At 40.4% G+C, this 18,863-nt stretch overlaps 1 protein-coding gene across 1 annotated transcript in view; it reads right to left on the reverse strand.

The window, feature by feature from the left end:
• lrrk2 (leucine-rich repeat kinase 2) overlaps nucleotides 1-18,863 on the reverse strand; it is a 125,930-nt gene that overhangs the window by 13,301 nt on the left and 93,766 nt on the right. Inside the window, exons 41-46 of the mRNA XM_052033742.1 lie at nucleotides 18,312-18,472; nucleotides 16,611-16,781; nucleotides 15,441-15,541; nucleotides 12,961-13,155; nucleotides 10,129-10,322; nucleotides 8,254-8,326 (exon numbers count right to left, since the gene is read on the reverse strand). Coding sequence (XP_051889702.1) covers nucleotides 8,254-8,326; nucleotides 10,129-10,322; nucleotides 12,961-13,155; nucleotides 15,441-15,541; nucleotides 16,611-16,781; nucleotides 18,312-18,472 — 895 coding nt within the window. The remainder of the gene's footprint in view (nucleotides 1-8,253; nucleotides 8,327-10,128; nucleotides 10,323-12,960; nucleotides 13,156-15,440; nucleotides 15,542-16,610; nucleotides 16,782-18,311; nucleotides 18,473-18,863) is intronic.

Here is an 18,863-nt window from a genome sequence, read left to right on the forward strand (position 1 = left end):
CATCAGACTGGGCACAGATCCTGAATTTGATAAAAGTGAAATCTAGCTCTGGAGATAAGAAGAATCAAGATTTCTGAAATATTGAGAGCATTCATACTGTGAAATCAAGCATTTGAAGCTGCTCAAATTAACTTACCATTTTTTTTGTTAAATCTCTCAATTTGGGGTTCTAATTACACATTGGAAATTATTACTTAAAAAAACACTTGCAGCACACTAAAACTCAATACAAAAGCTGAATATGTAAACAGAAAATTATTGACAGGCTACCACTTAAAGGGCACAGTTACAGAATAAGTGATAGACTGTTTAGGACTGAAATAAGGAGAAATTTCTTCACTTAGAGAGTGCCACAGAGGCTCAGTCATTGTGTTCATTCAAAACACGGATCAACAGATTTTTGGCCACTCAGGGAATGAAGTGTGATGGGAATAGTGCTGGAAAAAGTTGCATTAGGATAGAATTATAACCACGATCTTATTAAAAGGCAGAGGAGACGCGAGGAGCCAGATGGCCTCCTATTTTGCATGTTCCTGTTCACGAGGCTGGGAACTGAATATTCAGGCATATTTGACGTTTCCAAAGGAGAGGCAGAAAGGAATGTCAAGATTACCAGTGCGAGGAATGATATTGATTCATACACTCAAGATATAGAATAGTTTTGGTGGAGATGGGAAGTAGCAGGGCTAAGAAGTCTGGATGGGAGTAGTATATTGTGCCACCTCCGCCACCCACCCCCCCAACACCCCCCACCAAACAGTAGCTATATTGTAGCACAGGGTATAGATCAAGAAGTAATGAAGACTTGTAACAAAAAAAGTGATTTTAGTCATGGTATTAATTGGTAAAGATAGATTTGAGGACACAGAGCACATTCAAAATAGTTATTTGGAGCATTATATTGAGGAAGCAATGAATGAGCAGGCTATTTTAGATATGGTATTTTTTTAACAAGACAAGATTGAAGAACTGAAATGACTTGGATGAAGGGACTGAATGCACTGTAGCCAAACACAAACACAGGTGGGTGAGCGGGTTGTGAGGAGGACACAAATAGCCTGCAAAGAGACAGAGAAATGTTAAGTGAGTGGGAAAGTTGTTGCCAGATATGAGATTATTTATTTTGTAAGAAGTATGCAAAAGCAAATTATTAATTAAATAGAGTGAGATTACAAAAATATTGTGGTACAAAGGGACACAAAAGTTGGCCTACAGGTACAACAATTAGGAAGGTTAAATGGAACATTGGCCTTCAGTGCAACTAGCATTGGGTATAGAAGTAAGGTGGTTTTGATTAAACTATGGGGCACTGGTGAAAGCACATTGGGAGCAATGCATACAGATTTGTCTTCATATGCAAGGAATGATGTACTTGCAATGGGGGCAGTGCAGAGAAGGTTCACTGCGTGGATTCCTGTGATGAAGGGATTGTTATATGCAGAGAGGTTGAGCAGGCCGAGCCTTTACTTGTTGGAATTTAGAAGAATGAGAAGTGATTTTATTGAAGCATACAAGATTCTGATGGGGGACTGACAGGGTGGGTGCTGAGATTATATTTCCCTCAGTGTGGTTATCTAAAATTAGGCATTGCTCTTTGAAGACAGAGGTGACAAGGCTGAGCAGGCTCAAATGGCCATCTGGGACATGATCACAAAATGACCAAGGTTTGGAATTAACTATTCCAGGAAATTTAACTTTTAGAACACATAGGCAAAATAGAAAAGGAAATAGGATTGCTCTAGATGGGATAAAGACAGTAGAATGAAAGGACTGTTGCTTGGAAAAATCAAATGGTGCGCGTTTTCAAGCTTTTGTATCTTCTGTCTGATTGTTGTGGGGGGGGGGGGGGGGGGGGGGGGAAAGAGAAGACAGAATGACCAGGTTGGGAAGGGTCATTGATTATGTTGGCTGCTTTCCTGAGGCAGCAGGAAGTGTAGACAGAGTCAATAGAGGGGAGGCTGGTTTTTGTGATAGACTGGGCTGTGTTCACAACTCTTGGAATTTCTTGCAGTTTTGGGCAAAGCTGTGATGTATCTGGATAGAATGCTTTCTATGGTGCCTCTCTAAAATTTGGTCAGGGTCATCAGATGTACTTATGTTTTTAATGATCTGTCTGAATGGCATGCAAAACCAAGTTTTCACTGCATCTTAGTACATGTAGCAATAATAAACCAACTACCTAATAGCAGGGCCAGCTTGGCTAGAGCTAAACACTAAGAACAGAAAAGACAAGATGGCATGGTGGTGCATCAGTTAATGCTGCTGCCTCATATCTCTGGGGACTTTTCAATGTTGATTTTAGGTGCTGTCTGTGTGCGTGACCATGTAGGTTTTCCCTGTGTGCTCCAGTTTCCTCTCACATCCCCAAAGACATGCTGGTGGATTATTAAATAGCACAGTAAATTAGCCCTAGTGTAGGTTAATGGCGGGGGGGGGGGGGGGGGGTGGGGGGGGGAATAAAAGGGTCAAAACGGGTGTTGACAGACATGTGAGAGAGAATATGGAGCAATGAGTTTGATGGGATTGCTCTGATACCCAGATCCTGAATATGAAATAAGCCATTGGCAAGGAATGCAGGAGTGCAGCCTGTGCAAAGAGTAGGATATTTCTGGATTTTCATGTTTAATTGTATGTGCGTACTCAGATTTCTTCCATCGTAAAAGTGTACAGTGATAAAGTTACTGTTATTCACATCACAAATTTCAGACAATCTATTTTTTATTATCATTCCTAGGTGACATGAGGATCAGAAGAAATAGAAAGGGACCCAAGGATAGATCCTCAGGAGGTAAGGGATATGAGGGAAGCCATTGCAGGTGATTATCCCTAGACTGTTAAATAGGAAGGAGCCCGGCAGCCATTGGAGCAGCAGTTCCCTTTCAGGTACAGTGAGTGTATTTAAAAAGCTTATTAAGTGGAGGGCAACTGAAGGGTTAAACAGAGTGTTGAGTGCTTGATTAGAGGGAGTGTGCACTTGAGGTAACTGACAAGGACAAATATAAGGAGGAGTAACAGAAGAGGAGTGGCCAATGAGTGAGTGGTCCAGGGTAGGAGTGGAGCAGAGGCTGAGGAAGAGCTTGCTCCCAGAGAGGTAAGGCTGGTAAGTTCTTTTAATTTAATTAACCTAGGAGCAGGTAGTGATGGCAGCAGTTAGGGCAGTCATGTGCTCTGTATGCAGTATGTGGAAATCAGGGACAACACACTTGCCCCTAATGACTACACCTGTAAAAGGTGCATCCAGCTGCAGCTCCTGACAAACTGAGTTAGGGAACTGGAGCTGGATGAACTCTGGATCATTTGTGAGGCAGAAATAGACAGGAGTTTCAGGGAGATAGTCACCCCTGAAAGTCAGGAGGCAGGTAGGTGGGTAACTGTCAGGAAAGGGAAGGGCTATAGACTGAAAGAGCAGAGCACCCCTGTGGCTGTTCCCATCAACAATAAGTATACAGTTTTGGATACTGCTGGTGGGGATGACCTACCAGGGACAAGTTGCAGTGGTTGTGTCTCTGGCACTGAGATGGGACCCTTGGCTCCAAGGAAGGAGGGAAAAGAAGAGAGCAGTAGTGATAGGGGATTTGATAGTTAGGGGGACAGATAGGAGGTTCTGTGGGAGAGATCGAGAATCCTGGATGGTCTGCTGCCTCCCTGGTGCCAGGGTCTGTGACATCTCTGATCGAGTTCTCTATATTCTCAGGAGGGAGGGTGAGCAGCCAGATGTCATGGTCCACGTAAGGACCAATGACATGGATAGAAAAGAGGAGGAGGTCCTACAAAGAGTTTAGAGAATTAGGTGCAAAGTTGAAGGACAGGACCTCCAAGGTTGCAATCTCAGGATTGCTACCTGTGCCACGAGCTAGTGAGGCTAGAAATAAGAGGATCATACAGCTAAATACGTGGCTAAGGAATTGGTGCAGGAGGGAGGGTTTCATGTTTCTAGACAATTGGGCTTCCTTCCAGGGAAGGTGGGACCTGTTCCAATGGGACGGCTTGCACCTGAACTGGAGGGGGACTAACATTCTTGTGGGTAGGTTTGCTAGTGCTGCTCTGGGGGGTTTAAACTAGATTTTCAGGGGGAGGGGAACCAGAGTGTTAGAGCAGATAGTGATATGGAGGAAGAAAAAGGTCATGCGAGGACTGCAGGTATCGACAGAAATACAAGGTTTGTATGCGAGAGAAATGTTCTCAGGTGCATCTATTTCAATGCAACAAGTATTGTAGGTAAGGCAGATGAGCTTAGGGCGTGGATTGGCACGTGGGATTATGACATTATTGCTATTAGTGAGACTTGGATGCAGGAAGGGCAGGACTGGCAGCTTAATATTCTGTTGTTTCAGACGTGATAGAGGGGGAGGGATGAAAGGGGGAGGAGTGGCATTACTAGTCAGGGAAAGTATCACAGCTGTGTGTAGACAGGACAGCCTGGAGGGCTCGTCTACTAACTCCATATGGGTGGAGCTGAGGAACAGGAAAGGTGTGGCCACACTAATAGGGTTGTATTATAGACTACCCAATAGTCAGAATTGGAGAAACAGATCTGTAGTGACATAGCAGACCAATGTAAGAAACAAAGTTGTAATAGTAGGGGATTTTAACTTTCCACATTGACTGGGACTCCCACACTGTGGAAGGGCTGGATGGCTTGGAATTTGTCAAATGTGTTCAGGAAAGTTTTCTAAATCAATATATAGGTACTAATGAGAGAATGCAATCCTTGACCTCCTATTAGGGAACCAGGCAGGTCAGGTGACAGAAGTATGTGTCGGTGAGCATTTTGGGTCCAGTGACCATAATGTCATTAGTTTCAAGTTCCTTATGGATAAGGAAAGGTCTGGTCCTAGGGCTGAGGTTCTAAATTTTGTGGAAATGAGAAAGGATCTAGGAAAAGTGGATTGGGATAAGTTGTTTTCTGGAAAGGATGTGCTCAGTAAGTGGAAAGCCTCCAAAAGGCACAATTTTGAGAGTGTAGAGTTTGCATGTTCCTGCTAGGACTAAAGGCAAAGTTAACAAGCATAGGGAACCTTGGTTTTCAAGGGATATTGGCGATCTGGTTAAGAAAAAGAGGTATATAGCAGGTATAGGCAACTAGGAACAAATGAGGTCCTTGAAGAGTATGGAAAAAGTAAGAAAATACTGAAAAAGGAAATCAGGAAGGCAAAAAGACATGAGGTTGCTTTGGCAGATAATGCGAAGGTAAACCCAAAGGGTTTCTACAAGTATATTGAGAGTAAAAGGATAGTAAGGGACAAAATCGGTCCCCTAGAAGATCAGAGTGGTTGTCTATGTGTGGAGCCTCAGGAGATCTTAAACAGTTTTTTTGCATCAGGAAACTGGCATAGTGGATATGGAAGGAAGGGAAACAGGCAATAGTGTTATGGAACACAGATTAAAGAGGAGGAGGTGCTTGCTGCTTTACAGTGAATAAAGGTAGATAAATCCCCTGGGCCTGATAAGATATTTCCTCAGACATTGAGAGAGACGAGTGTAGAAATTACAGGGGCCCTGGCAGATATTTAAAATGTCCTCAGCCACTGGTGCGGTGCCAGAGGACTGGAGGGTAGCTCATGTAGTTCCGTCCTTTAAAAAAGGCTCTAAAAGTAAACCAGGTAATTACAGGCCAGTGAGACTGACATCAGCAGTGGGTAAATTATTGGAAGGTGTTCTGAGATTGGATATACAAGTATTTGGACAGCCAAGGGCTGATTAAGGATAGTCAGCCTGTCTTTGTGTGTGGTAGATCATGTTTAATGAATCTTGTAGTTTTTTGAGGAGGTTACCAAGAAAGTAGATGAAGGAAAGGCTGTGGATGTTGTCTACATGGACTTTAAGGCCTTTGACAACCTCCCACATGGGAGGTTAGTTCAGACTCTAGGTATCCATGGAAAGGTTGTAAACTGGATTTGAAATTCTCTGTGTGGGAGAAGACAGAGTGGTAGTGGATGATTGTTTCTTAAACTGGAGGCCTGTGACTAGTGATATTGGTTTATTATTGTCACTTTTACCGAGGTGCAGTGAAAAACTTGTCTTACAAACAGATCTTACAGGTCAATTCATTACACAGTGCAGTTACATCAAGTTAGTACAGAGTGCATTGATGTAGTACAGGTAATAAAAAACAATAACAGTACAGAGTAAAGTGTCACAGCTGCAGAGAAAGTGCAGTGCAATAAGGTGCAAAGTAACAACAAGGTAGATCGTGAGGTCATAGTCCATCTCATTGTATAAGGGAACTGTTCAATAGTCTTATCACTGTGGGGTAGAAGCTGTCTGTAAGTCTGGTGGTACATGCCCTCAGGCTCCTGTATCTTCTACCTGATGGAAGAGTAGAGAAGAGAATGTCCTGGGTGGGTGGGGTCTTTGATTATGCTGGCTGCTACACCAAGACAATGAGAGGTAAAGACAGCCCAGCGCATTACAGACACCAGTCTCCCCTCCTTGGACTCTGTGTCCATAACTCTCTGCAGTTTCTTGTGATCTTGGGCAGAGCAGTTGCCATACCAAGCCGTGATACATCCTGATAGGATGCTTTCTGTGGTGCATCGGTAAAAGTTGGTGAGAGTCAAAGGGGACAAACCAAATTTCTTTAGCCTCCTGAGGAAGTAGAGGCACTGGTGAGCTTTCTTGGCCATGGTGTGCCTCTGGGATCTGTGCTAGATCCATTGTTGTTTGTTGTCTATATCAATGATCTAGATGATAATGTGGTAAATTGGATCAGCAAGTTTGCTGATGATACTAAGATTGGAGGTGTAGTGGACAGTGAGGCTTTGAGGGATCTGAACCAACTGGAAGAATGGGCCAGAAAATGGCAGATAGAATTTAATGCAGACAAGTGTGAGGTGTTGCATTTTGAAAGGACAAATCAAGGTAGGACATACACAGTAAATGGTAGGGCACTGAGGAGTGCAGAGGAACAAAGGGATCTGGGAGTTCAGATAAATAATTCCCTGCAAGTGGCATCGCAGGTAGACAGGGTTGTAAAGAAGGCTTTTGGCATCCTGGCATTCATAAATCAAAGTATTGAGTAAAGGAGTTGGGATGTTATGGTGAGGTTGTATAAGACAATGGTGAGGCCAAATCTGGAGTACTGTGTGCCGTTCTGGTCACCTAACTATAGGAAGGATATTTGTAAGATTGAAAGAATGCAGAGGATTTACCAGAGTGTTGCTGGGTCTTCAGGAGTAGAGTTACAGGGAAATATTGAACAGGTTAGGACTCTATTCCTTGGAGCATAGAAGAATGAGGGGAGATTTGAGAGGTTTACAAAATTGAGGGGTATAGACAGTTAACAAGTAGGCTCTTTCCACCTAGATTAGGGGAGAAGTACAAAAGGACATGACTTTAGGGTGAAAGGGGAAAAGTTTAGGGGGACTTCACTCAGAGTGGTGGGAGTATGGAATGGGCTGCCATCTGATGTAGTAAATGCGGGCTCACTCTTGAGTCTTAAGAATAAATTGGATAGATACATGGATGGGAGAGGTCTGGAGGGTTATGGACTGGGTGCAGGTAAATGGGACCAGCAGAATACAGTTTCAGCACAGACTAGAAGGGCCAAATGGCCTGTTTTCTGTGCTGCAGTGTTCTATGAATAAAACCAGATGACAGCATTCACATCCAATTGGAAGACTAAAGAAAGCCACTGGAGGAGAACAATTTGTTCATTTGCATGAATGGTTACAGACTGATCAAGTAGGATAAGCAGGAATAGTTCCCATAGACAGTCACATGGGATTTCAATAAAAGCCACTACAGTGGCATGGCAGAAGCTGAAACTTCATTTGAATGTGAGACTGCAGAAATCATAGGCATACCTGCAAGTTAATGCTTATTTAAAGACTTGAGGTCAAAGATGGATATGAGATTACATTGCTTCATTAAACAGTGCAGTGGGAGATGGAGGTGGGATGGATTCAGATGATTTGAATTTATCCAAGGAGAAGGAGCTGTTATATATGAAAGAGCAAGTTGCAGTGTTAAGGGCAATAAGGCAAGGGGTGATGAGACTGGGAGGGACCACTCTGTAACCCAGATTCTGACTGAGAAATAAGCCAAGAACGAAGGTTGCATGTTCAGAGGTTTGGGAGATTAAGGCAAAGGAAGCAAAAGGTGGATTTTTTTTTAAAGTGTTCAGAAAGAATGTTGGGAAGGAGTTACATTTTAAAATAAACCAGAGAATTGAAAGAAACACTAGTGAATTCATGAACAGCATTCAAGCAATTACAAACAGCTCTAACCACATTGAATAAAAGATGAATTTACCTTTACTGTGCTATCCTTAAAAACAGCAAGCTTCCCGTCAGCTGTCCCCACCAGAAGCAAGTTGTCTTCTTTGCTAGGCACAATGCAACAATATTTGATAAATAATGACTCAAGGACTTTCACACAGCATACTTCATAACCTCTGGGTGAACAATGAAAAAAATTGAAATTAAGTCATTGGCTGCCACAATGTGTCTACAGCCAGCTCCTGTTAATTCAATCATGATCTGTTTTTGATGACATTTGGAATATAAGTAATGGCTAGGACACTTTGGATAGCTCTTTAAAATAGTGTGAAGTAATCTACATCACCCTGAGACAGCAGACAGAGCTACTTTTCACCTAAAAGATACCACATCTGACATTATAGCATTCCCTCAAATAACACACCTCAGTGGGCAGTACCAGCCTCAACTTTTGTCCTCTTATCTGGAATATGATTAGAACCAGAACACTTTAATTTTAACTCAGCTGAGCCATGGATCATACCAAGAAATCATTTTTTTAAAAAAGCAACATACAACCTGCTAGAGGAACCCAGCAGGTTGAGCAGCATCTGTGAGAGGAAAGAAATGGTCAATGTTTTGGGTCAAAACCCTGCATCAGGACAAAGTGGAGAGGGGAGACGGGGAGTAGCGAGGAAAAGGGAAATGCAAGAACAGATAATTTTTTAAAAATATTATCTGGAATTATTGAAGCAACAGTTGTTAGCATTTCAAAATTGAAATCAGTAGCAAGTTTTAATAAGTCATTTGCTGGGCTATTTCAAAGAGCATCATCGTCAAATATACATTGCAGGACATGCATCACATGCAATTTAATGGACAATTTCACAAAAGATGGTCAATCTAATTACAGCAAACCAATGATGCTAACTATCTGAAGATGTGCTGTAGTTTCTACAGCATTCCTTGTTTTTTTAATCACTTATTTTTGTGCCAGCATGTTGAGATTTCAGTTGCTTTTCCTGTTTGTTGGTTTTCAGAGTTCATTGCTATCCGGAGATTCTCTGTAACCAAGGTGAGGATGATCCTACCTGCTACATTGGCAGCCAGCACAAGGTTGGGTGGGGGTGCCCAGCAGATCTCAGCCAAATTGTGTGGGAAATTAATATCCCACAGACCTATGTTCTGGATGCTCACTCTGTGTGGTGCTGCAGTTCATTTCAGTACAATTCCAAGCTACTGAAAAAAGGGAGTTCCTTATTCAGCACTCAGAGCATCGGACAAATCCCTTGATCCCTGGATGGAATTGTGCAAACATTCAAACTCAGAATGGTTTCTCTGCTCCTGTGGATGTCATTAAATAAGAGATCACGACTAAACAAAACCCATTTTTATCTCGCCCTTTTCCACCTCAATTACTTGCATGCCCAATATATTAAATTGCAAATAGCTGCTGTTCATATTTAAATCATTCTTTAACAAAGTTTAAATGAGGCATTTTTTATCAAAATTATTTCATGCCATTTTATCAGGTATGCCCATTTGTTCGAGTATAAGCATTTTAATTTCATCATGATTTTACAGGACAAAACCATAATTTGATTTCTCATTAACATTTTAATTGTAAAAATAAGTCAAGGGATTACATTCTGATTCAGTTGCAATTTCCTTCAGATAGATGGTGTTTATCCATTCCCATACAAGTTTCAGCAAACTAAATCCAAAATTTAATAAACATTCAGACAACAATCCATCACTTGGTGTACTGTAGGACATGTATCACATGATTAAAAAGAGCTGATTTCTTTGGCTTTGATACTCCAGATTTTCATAGACACAGCATCTACATAGGAAGATGAACTGTAAACAAATCACAAATAGTTAAGACTGTTTTTTAGAATGCTCCACAAGTGCTTCAAATCATACCAACCTATTCTCGGAATGATTGGTGAAGAACAAACAAGTAATGGAATCAGACATCCTGCGGAGTTGATGAATAGATTGCACATCCTCTGCGCTGACAACCCACAAACGTCCAGACTGCGTGCCAGCAACAACCCAGTTAATTTGTTCACCAATCACACATATGAATGCTAGACACAATATGCAATTATCCTCGATATCCTGGAAAAGAATGCACAAAAAGCAACATTTTAAATGGTGATTCGAGTAAGCAAACCAAAGGGCACATTTTTAGTCATTGTTAAATTAAATAGGAAATATTTGGAAAAACATTTGCAGTAATACCCTTCTTACCCAAGTGGCAAATTGGCATGGCTTAATAGATTTCAAAGTTCAACACAATGAGTTATGTCTGCACATGGGGTCATGCATTTTTTTTATTACATCCTTGATGGTGGAATGCTGCTCACAGTGAAATTCAAAGATTGTGATGTGACAGAAACTGCTCTTGCCAAATTTGATAGGCAGATAAGGGAGCATTTACTGAAATGGCAACCCTTCTTTCTGATCTGTATTTTCCTGGCTGTTTCAAACCTGGTTACATTTACACTTCTCCCTCGTGGCTAATCATTTCTCCCTCTCCCAAAATGTTATTTTGCTGTGTAATAGTATAATTTTCCTTTCCCTTATTCATTTACCACACTTATTCACACCAATTAAGAACAACAATATTTAGCAGACCTACCAAGACAATGTCATATATTTTTGAAACATGTCAAGAAATTTCTCCTCATCTCAGTCCCAAAAGGATTCCTTATTCTCAAACCACGTCTCTGATACATGATTATTTAGTTTTAAAAAAAAGTTGAGGTCAACAAGTTGATGAGCTGAGGAAGGGTTGGAGTCAGACAAAGCTCATCTCTGGGTCAACCACACACTTGTGTGTTCCAATCTCCGTAATGAAGTTGCAGCAAACAATGTCTTCCCCTTCAGTGTTTCCCATACTTAGTTGCAAAAAATATCTGCTCCTTGAACTTTGGCTGTTGGACAAAATGCCTTTAATATAGCAAACTCCCAAGGTGCTTAACAAAAGAATTTTCAGTCAAAAATCTTCTGACACCAAGCTTGGACAAAGGTAAGCTTTGAAAGGCACCTTAAAGCGAAAGAGACAGAATGGTAGAAAGTTTTAGGGAGATAATTCAAGGACTAAATAAGCCGAAAACAAGGCCAGTGATAACTGTGCAATGAGATTTGGAGATGTGCAAGAGATCAGATTTGAAGGAACTCTCAAAGGCTTTGAGGAAGTTGTTGCATAGGAGAAGGGCAATTTAGGGGCTTGAAAAACATGTGAACACATGAAATAAAAATAGAAAATGCTGCAAACACTCAACAGGTTCGGCACATCTGTGGAAAGAGAAATAGAATTAATGTTTCAGGTCCAAAACCCATTGTCAGAACCAAGAGAGAAAACAAGATAGTTTTCAGGAGTAAAGAAGGTTGTGTAGAAGAAAGAGTGAGACCAATTGGCTTCCTGCAGCAGTTGGAGGCATATTATGCTGCTTTCTGTATTGTGTGTTGCTTATAGCAGGACTGTGCGACATGCCCACCAGGCCAGGCAAAATTAACGGGACAGTGAAGAACAGAGCCAAAATCACAGATGGCTACCTGGCAGAAGTGGCCAGTTCTGTTACAGATAGGAAGAAAAAGTGAGTTCCTTAACGTTGGAGAATTCGATGTTGAGGGTGGAAGGCTGCAACGTGCCCAGATGGAAGATGAGGAGTCGTTCTTCATGCTTGCATTGGATCTCATTGTAACTGTGCAGGAGATCACAGAGAGACAGGTCAGATAGAGGTGAGGAATTCAAGTGGCAGGCAACCTATTTGACTGCGGCCTCACCTCATCCTGTCTAGGCCCTTTGTTGCTTTCTGGACTTCAAATCAAATTCTCCCAACTTTCCAAAGACATTGATTTGTTCCTCTAAATTACCTGTTAGCATTCATAAAATGTGAGAGAAGTTGCAGGGCTTCAGGGAAATAACAAGAGAGAATGAGATCAATGGGATTGCTCTGTTGGGAGCCAGCATGGACTCTATGGGCCAAATGGCATCTTTCTGTGATATAATATTGATTGCCGTCTCCTCCTTCCCCATGTCAAAAGCAAAACAAATACTCTTGAATTGCTGCTTCAGGTATGAAAAACAATTTGTTATTTTTTGTCCTGTAAAATTTTGAATATGCTCAATGTTTGGCAAGACTGAAGTTGTCTTGATAAATGGTATGGTCAAAGCATTACTCATTATCATTGCCTAGTTGACTTCCTAGCTTCAATTTATCCAAATGCAAGTTGAAGAAAACAAGTTGTGGCTCATTTTCTAGCACAAGTTTGATACAAGCAATCTGAGGTGAAGTCCTCAGACTACAACCTGCCACTCCCACACATCTTAATCTCCCACAGATGACTGCTTATTCACTTATGTGAAGAATGAAAGAAACCGAAATTTCCCAAAACCAACTCTGAGCTGGAGACCCCCACCAATTTAGTTGTTATAGCCAGGGTACATTCACAACACCTTTTGCGCATATGGCTTTGAATGTAATCTGACTGACTTTCAAGGCTATTTGAAACAAGTTACAAACTTGCTTTTTGTAATATTGAACAGATAGAAAGACAGGAAACTCACAGGGAGGAAAGTTCAATTTTTCAAAAAACTGAGAAAGTCAAGTGCAATAAAACAATTGCATAATTATTGTCTTTTTAACTTAGGAGAAAATGTTTTCATACTGGGGATATCATTTCCCCACTAAGCAGGACAATTTTTGGAGATGCAAGTGAAGCAATAGATTTTCACCTGTACACATACCATAAGAGTCTGGCCTTCAGCATCTAGCTCCAAAGATGAAAGTTGTGCTTTATCTCTTTTTCCACTGCCAATCCAAACACTAGGTTTTCTGGAAATTGGGTTGGTAGCTACCATGCATTCTGCTGCAAGATTACTGGGTACTGTTATTATTCTCATCAAACAAAGTAGTTTCACAGAGTTCAGGCTCTCGTACACCTGCAAGAAAAAATGTGCAAGAATACAGAGCATTAATCTAATCTTTTTGGCTCTGTTTCTAACAAACACTCTCAAAATCCTTTTTGGCATATCATTTCCCCTCCCCACCGTATATCCATCTATTTCCATTGTATTTTTTCCAGCTGTCAGCTGTAATTTTCATGCAAATATTATGCTTAAGGTGCTTGTAATTCTGTATGCTGTAAATAATGACAAGTACAAAATAAAGTAAATCAGTTTCTTTGATGATAGTAGTTGGTCATAGAAGCAGAAACAAAATATTGTTGGCTTTTCTACCCATTGAGGAAATTGAAAAGGCTACTGTAGGATGTGCAGCAAAGGGATGTCAGAGACCAAAAAAATTATCTGAAAATTTGAAATGTAATGAAGTTCAAGATATGTCAATAAGATTGAATAAAATGTCTGAGTTTGGTGGTAGTGTCTAAGGAAGTGTCATAACTTGTCTTTAGAAATGTGAATCTTTATGGATTTCATTCTGTTTAAATAACTACAGTGTTTTAAAGCTAAATCATATTCCACCCCCGCCCCCAGTTCTCACTACTGGACTACACAATTTACTACTGGTATTGGTTTATTATTGTCACTTGTACCGAGGTACAGTGAAAAACTTGTCTTACAAACCGATCTTACAAGTCAATTCATTACACAGTGCAGTTACATTAAGTTAGTACAGACTGCATTGATGTAGTACAGGTAAAAACAATAACAGTACAGAGTAAAGTGTCACAGCTGCAGAGAAACTGCAGTGCAATAAGGTGCAAGGTCACAAGAAGGTAGATCGTGAGGTCGTAGTCCATCTCATTGTATAAGGGAACTGTTCAATAGTCTTATCACTGTGGGGTAGAAGCTGTCCTTAGGTCTGGTGGTAAGTGCCCTCAGGCTCCTGTATCTTCTACCTGATGGAAGAGGAGAGAAATGAGAATGTCCCGGGTGGGTGGGGTCTTTGATTATGCTGGCTGCTACACCAAGACAATGAGAGGTAAAGACAGAGTCCAAGAAGGGGAGACTGGTGTACGTAATGCGCTGGGCTGTGTCCACAACTCTCTGCAGCTTCTTGCGGTCTTGGGCAGAGCAGTTGCCATACCACGCCGTGATACATCCTGATAGGATGCTTTCTGTGGTGCATCGGTAAAAGTTGGTGAAAGTCAAAGGGGACAAACCAAATTTCTTTGGCCTCCTGAGGAAGTAGAGGCGCTGGTGAGCTTTCTTGGCCATGGCATCCACGTGGTTTGTCCAGGACAGGTTGTTGGTGATGTTCACTCCCAGGAACTTGAAGCTCTCAACCCTCTCGACCTCAGCACCATTGATGTAGACAGGTGCATGTACACCGCCCCCTTTCCTGAAGTCAATGACCAGCTCTTTTGTTTTGTTATCATTGAGGGCAAGGTTGTTGTCATGACACCATTCCACTGAGCTCCCTATCTCCCTCCTGTACTCCGACTCATCACTGTTTGAGATACGGCCTACAATGGTGGTATCATCTGCAAAGTTGTAGATGGAGTTAGAGCAGAATCTGGCCACACACTCATGAGTGTATAGGGAGTAGAGGGCTGAGGATGCAGCCTTGAGGTGCACCAGTGTTGAAAATAATCGTGCTGGAGGAATTGCTGCCTATCCTCACTGATTGAGGTCTGTTTGTTAGAAAGCCAAGGATCCAGTTACAGAGGGAGATGTTGAGTCCTAGGTCTCGGAATTTGGTGACAAGCTTGCTTGGTATTATTGTATTGAAGGCAGAGCTGTAGTCGATAAACAATAGTCTAATGTAAGTGTCTTTACTGTCCAGATGCTCCAGAGCTGAGTGAAGGGCCAGGGAGCTGGCATCCGCTGTAAACCTGTTTCAGCGATAGGCGAATTGCAATGGGTCCAGGTTGTCTGGTAGGCTGCAGTTGATGCGTGCCAGGACCAGCCTCTCAAAGCACAATGCCCCAAGTCAGAAGACGCTATTTTGAACATTTAACCCATTCCATCCCAAGTACTATCATGCTTAATCAATACCTGCTGACTTACCAAGAATGTAGGAAGTACCAAGACCATGCTCATGTACTAAAGTAACTGGGAGTCCAATTCATAGTACAATTCCAACAGCTATAAATTGACTTTTTCAACCAATATTCTCAGGATAATTGCTTTTGCATCAGATGTAGATAAATTCATGTAATATGCGGTTCACTTTACCTATACCAGAAAAATGTCATTTGACTTCCAATTGCTGACCATTATACATTATTATATTGATTTTTTTTATGCTTGGGTTTCAACCATACCTGAGAAGCTGTAGGCCTGTCCTCGGCATTTTGTTTCAGACAATGATCAATTAAATTCTGCATACCAGGCCACGGTGAACAGCTTAATTCTTTGACTGGATCTAAAAAGGATTTGAACACTGATTAAAAGGCAACACAATAGTATGCAGCAGCATGCTAATGTAACTAAAGACTTGAAAATGTACTGCTATTACAAATTCTACATCGCTGGATTCTACAACAGTAGCAAGCACCAATCCATCAAACAAAACCCACCAAAATAAATCGTTTTAATTAGTATGAGAATTGTAATTTCATCACACAGAAAACATTGTACAAATGTTCCCTGATTCTCAATATTTCAATTCATGTACAAAAATACACAATTAAAGAATACTATTCCACCCAATTAAACTGCATATTCTCATATGGTGTGGAAACTGAAATTCAACCACATTGTTCACAAAAGAGCAGATGTGAAAATCCCATTACCTTTTAAAGGTTAGAAACAAAACTATCAAAGTGTCATTATAAATTAAGTGTAGTTTTTTTTAAAATGGTTCATTTGCATCACAAAGATTCAATATCACAGAAAGCCAAAACACATGTAATCATGGTGGTTGTCAATAATCAAAAACACTGTAATGCTGATCTCAAAATAAATTTATTGGTGAATGGGAGCTGAAGCTTTTCTCCCCCCAATTCTGCATGCTGATTTTACCATTGTTTTGTTAATTATTTGAATCTATTTGAAAAGTTTTTAAATGTCCATGGCTAATGGAGACAATTAAAACTGCTCAAAAACCTTTAAAAGTAAGAAAGCTCTCAAAAGCTGTCTGGGTGTTCCAGTGGGTCTGGACTTCAGGACTTTGCTACTCTGAACCAGTTCTGCCTTGCAGATGTCATTGTATTCAGAGGGTCATCCTCTGCATCCAGAGAAAATACATGTGGGTGGGTAGCAGACAATCAGGCCAGATGCAGGACAATGCTGTCCAGTGCCACACAATAGTTTCACAGTAGAGGAAGACAAAGTGAATTCAGTCACATTCCATATACTTAGACTAAGGTGTAGACTAGGTAACATTTTCAGTAGAAAGCACTGGTGTGAAGACAAAATGAATCAGAATATATTTTATTAGAAATTGCACTAATCCTTTTCTCATTCATTGGTTTTAAAGAAAAAAAAGTTACCTGGCAATCTTCCCTGAACTGCCATCTCATCAAAATCATTTGGAAACTTCATTCCATCAGAGATTCTTTTACCATTCGTAATGATATCATATAAAAGTAATCCAAAGGAATATACATCAGCCTGGTGATTGTAGATGACATTTCCTTTTGCAATTTCTGGTGCTCGAAACCCTGGTACAAAATAATTATAAACATGCAAAAGCACTTCCAATCAAAATACCATAATAATATCTATTACTTCTACAAATCACGTTGAGCAAAAGTAGAAATTCATTTGATCAATAACCATGCTATCATTTTCTTTTCATTTCCAGTTTCCACTTTTTGCCATAACTGTTATATTGACTTCCCACATAGCTGTCTAGCTTCTTCGTAACATCTCAATTAATTCTATGTTTTTCTTTTATTTCATTAAATATAACCATAGCACACATTCAATGGCTCACTCTTCATTGTCTTTTTAAGTAGATTACGCAAAACTCACCATCCACTGCTGTAAGAGTTGGGCCATTTCCAATATAGTGCAATGTATGCAAAATGCACAGCACAAGAATGGGCTCTAATTGAGCACTAGTTGTTAACAGATTGGAAAAACAAGTAAGAGGGATGGGGATTATTTTCTAAGTATGGATCAAAATAAATGGAAAAAGTAATGAAATAGTGTTACAGTCATGCACTAAACACCCAAGTGATCTAATTTTATTAAACATCCAATCAAATTGTGCTACTTTTAAAGGCATCTTTCTTGCATGGTCACTCATGTCTGGAATAAAACTTCAACATGTGCAAACAATGCAAATCTTCAAATAGCTGGACAGGTTCCCAAGATTAGAAAGCATTACTATACATACAAATTGGTTGGATCTGTAAGGTTTGATCATCCATTCACTGTATTTGGTAAAGAGTTGAAAATAAAGTTTTAGCTGTTTTATCTAAATGGTGCTGTTTCTTTTACCCCTATGTTGGAGGCTGCATGGTTACAGGGGAAGTTAGAACATAGAACATTACAGCACAGTACAGTGGGCCCTTTGGCCCACGATGTTGTGCTGACATTTTATCCTGCTCTAAGATCAGTCTAACCCTTCCCTCCCACACAGTTCTCCATTTTTCTATCATTCATGTGCCTATCTAAGAGTCTCTTACATGTCCCAAATGTATTTGCCTCCACCACCTCTGCCGGCAATGTGTTCCAATGCACCCACCACTCTGTGTAAAATAACAACTTACCTCTGACATCTCCCTAATACCTTCCTCCAAATCACCTTAAAATTATGCCCCCTTGTGTTAGCCATTTTCACCCTGGGAAAAAGTCTCTGACTGTCCACTCCATCTATGCCTCTTATCATCCTGTACACCTCTATCAAGTCAATCTCATCCTTCTCTCCAAAGAGAAAAGCTTTAGCTCACTCAACCTATCCTCAAAAGACAAGTTGGAGGCAAAAGGTATTGAGTGTCAAGCAAAACCAGAATGGGACAAGGTTGGGAAGGAAAAATATCTGGTCTTTATCTGTCCCTTTTCAATAACCTCTCTATACAAATTATTCCATAATAATCCAACAGAGAAATCTCCAAGTTTGGGTAGAGGTATAACCGAATGGCCTTTTAAAAGCACAGAAACATCAGAACTAAATAAAAAGAGTGAATTATTTTATTACAAAAGGTATGTCAGTGAATTTTACTTTAAAAAAGGTAATATTTTACCTGGTGTCCCCTCAGAGTTCTTGATTCCCATTCTACAGCAATATTGAGCAATGCCATAATCAGCAATTTTGGCAATTATAGCAGAATTAGGGTTCAAGCTGAACAGTAGCACATTATGAGGCTTCATATCTCGATATATTATCATTGAAGAATGTAGGTATCTGTTAAAAAAATTAACACAAGTAAAAGCAACCAAACTGAACATTTTATAAAAAAAATCATTCCTGAAAGAGGTTTAAAACAAAAGCAGGCAAACTAGTAGATTCAAATGCAGTCACACATTACAAGAAAAAAACTGGATTTACATTCATCAACTGACCCTTAGTTTAATATTTAAGAATGCAAATCATAATGGGCCATCAGTTTTTGTTTTTAAGGGTGTTATTCTGGTGTATTTATTTTAAATTTAGTACCATTTGCAATTTACAGTGTAAACTATGCTCTTCAGTGCACTCCTAAATTCAAGGATTAACTTGGGGGGTGGGGCGGGGTGTAATAATTTGACCCATGATCAGTTAGACTAATCCAAGACATATAATCACTTTAAACCAT

Source organism: Pristis pectinata, chromosome 19 (genome assembly GCF_009764475.1).
Source record: "Pristis pectinata isolate sPriPec2 chromosome 19, sPriPec2.1.pri, whole genome shotgun sequence".
In the NCBI taxonomy this organism is placed as follows: Eukaryota; Metazoa; Chordata; class Chondrichthyes; order Rhinopristiformes; family Pristidae; genus Pristis; species Pristis pectinata.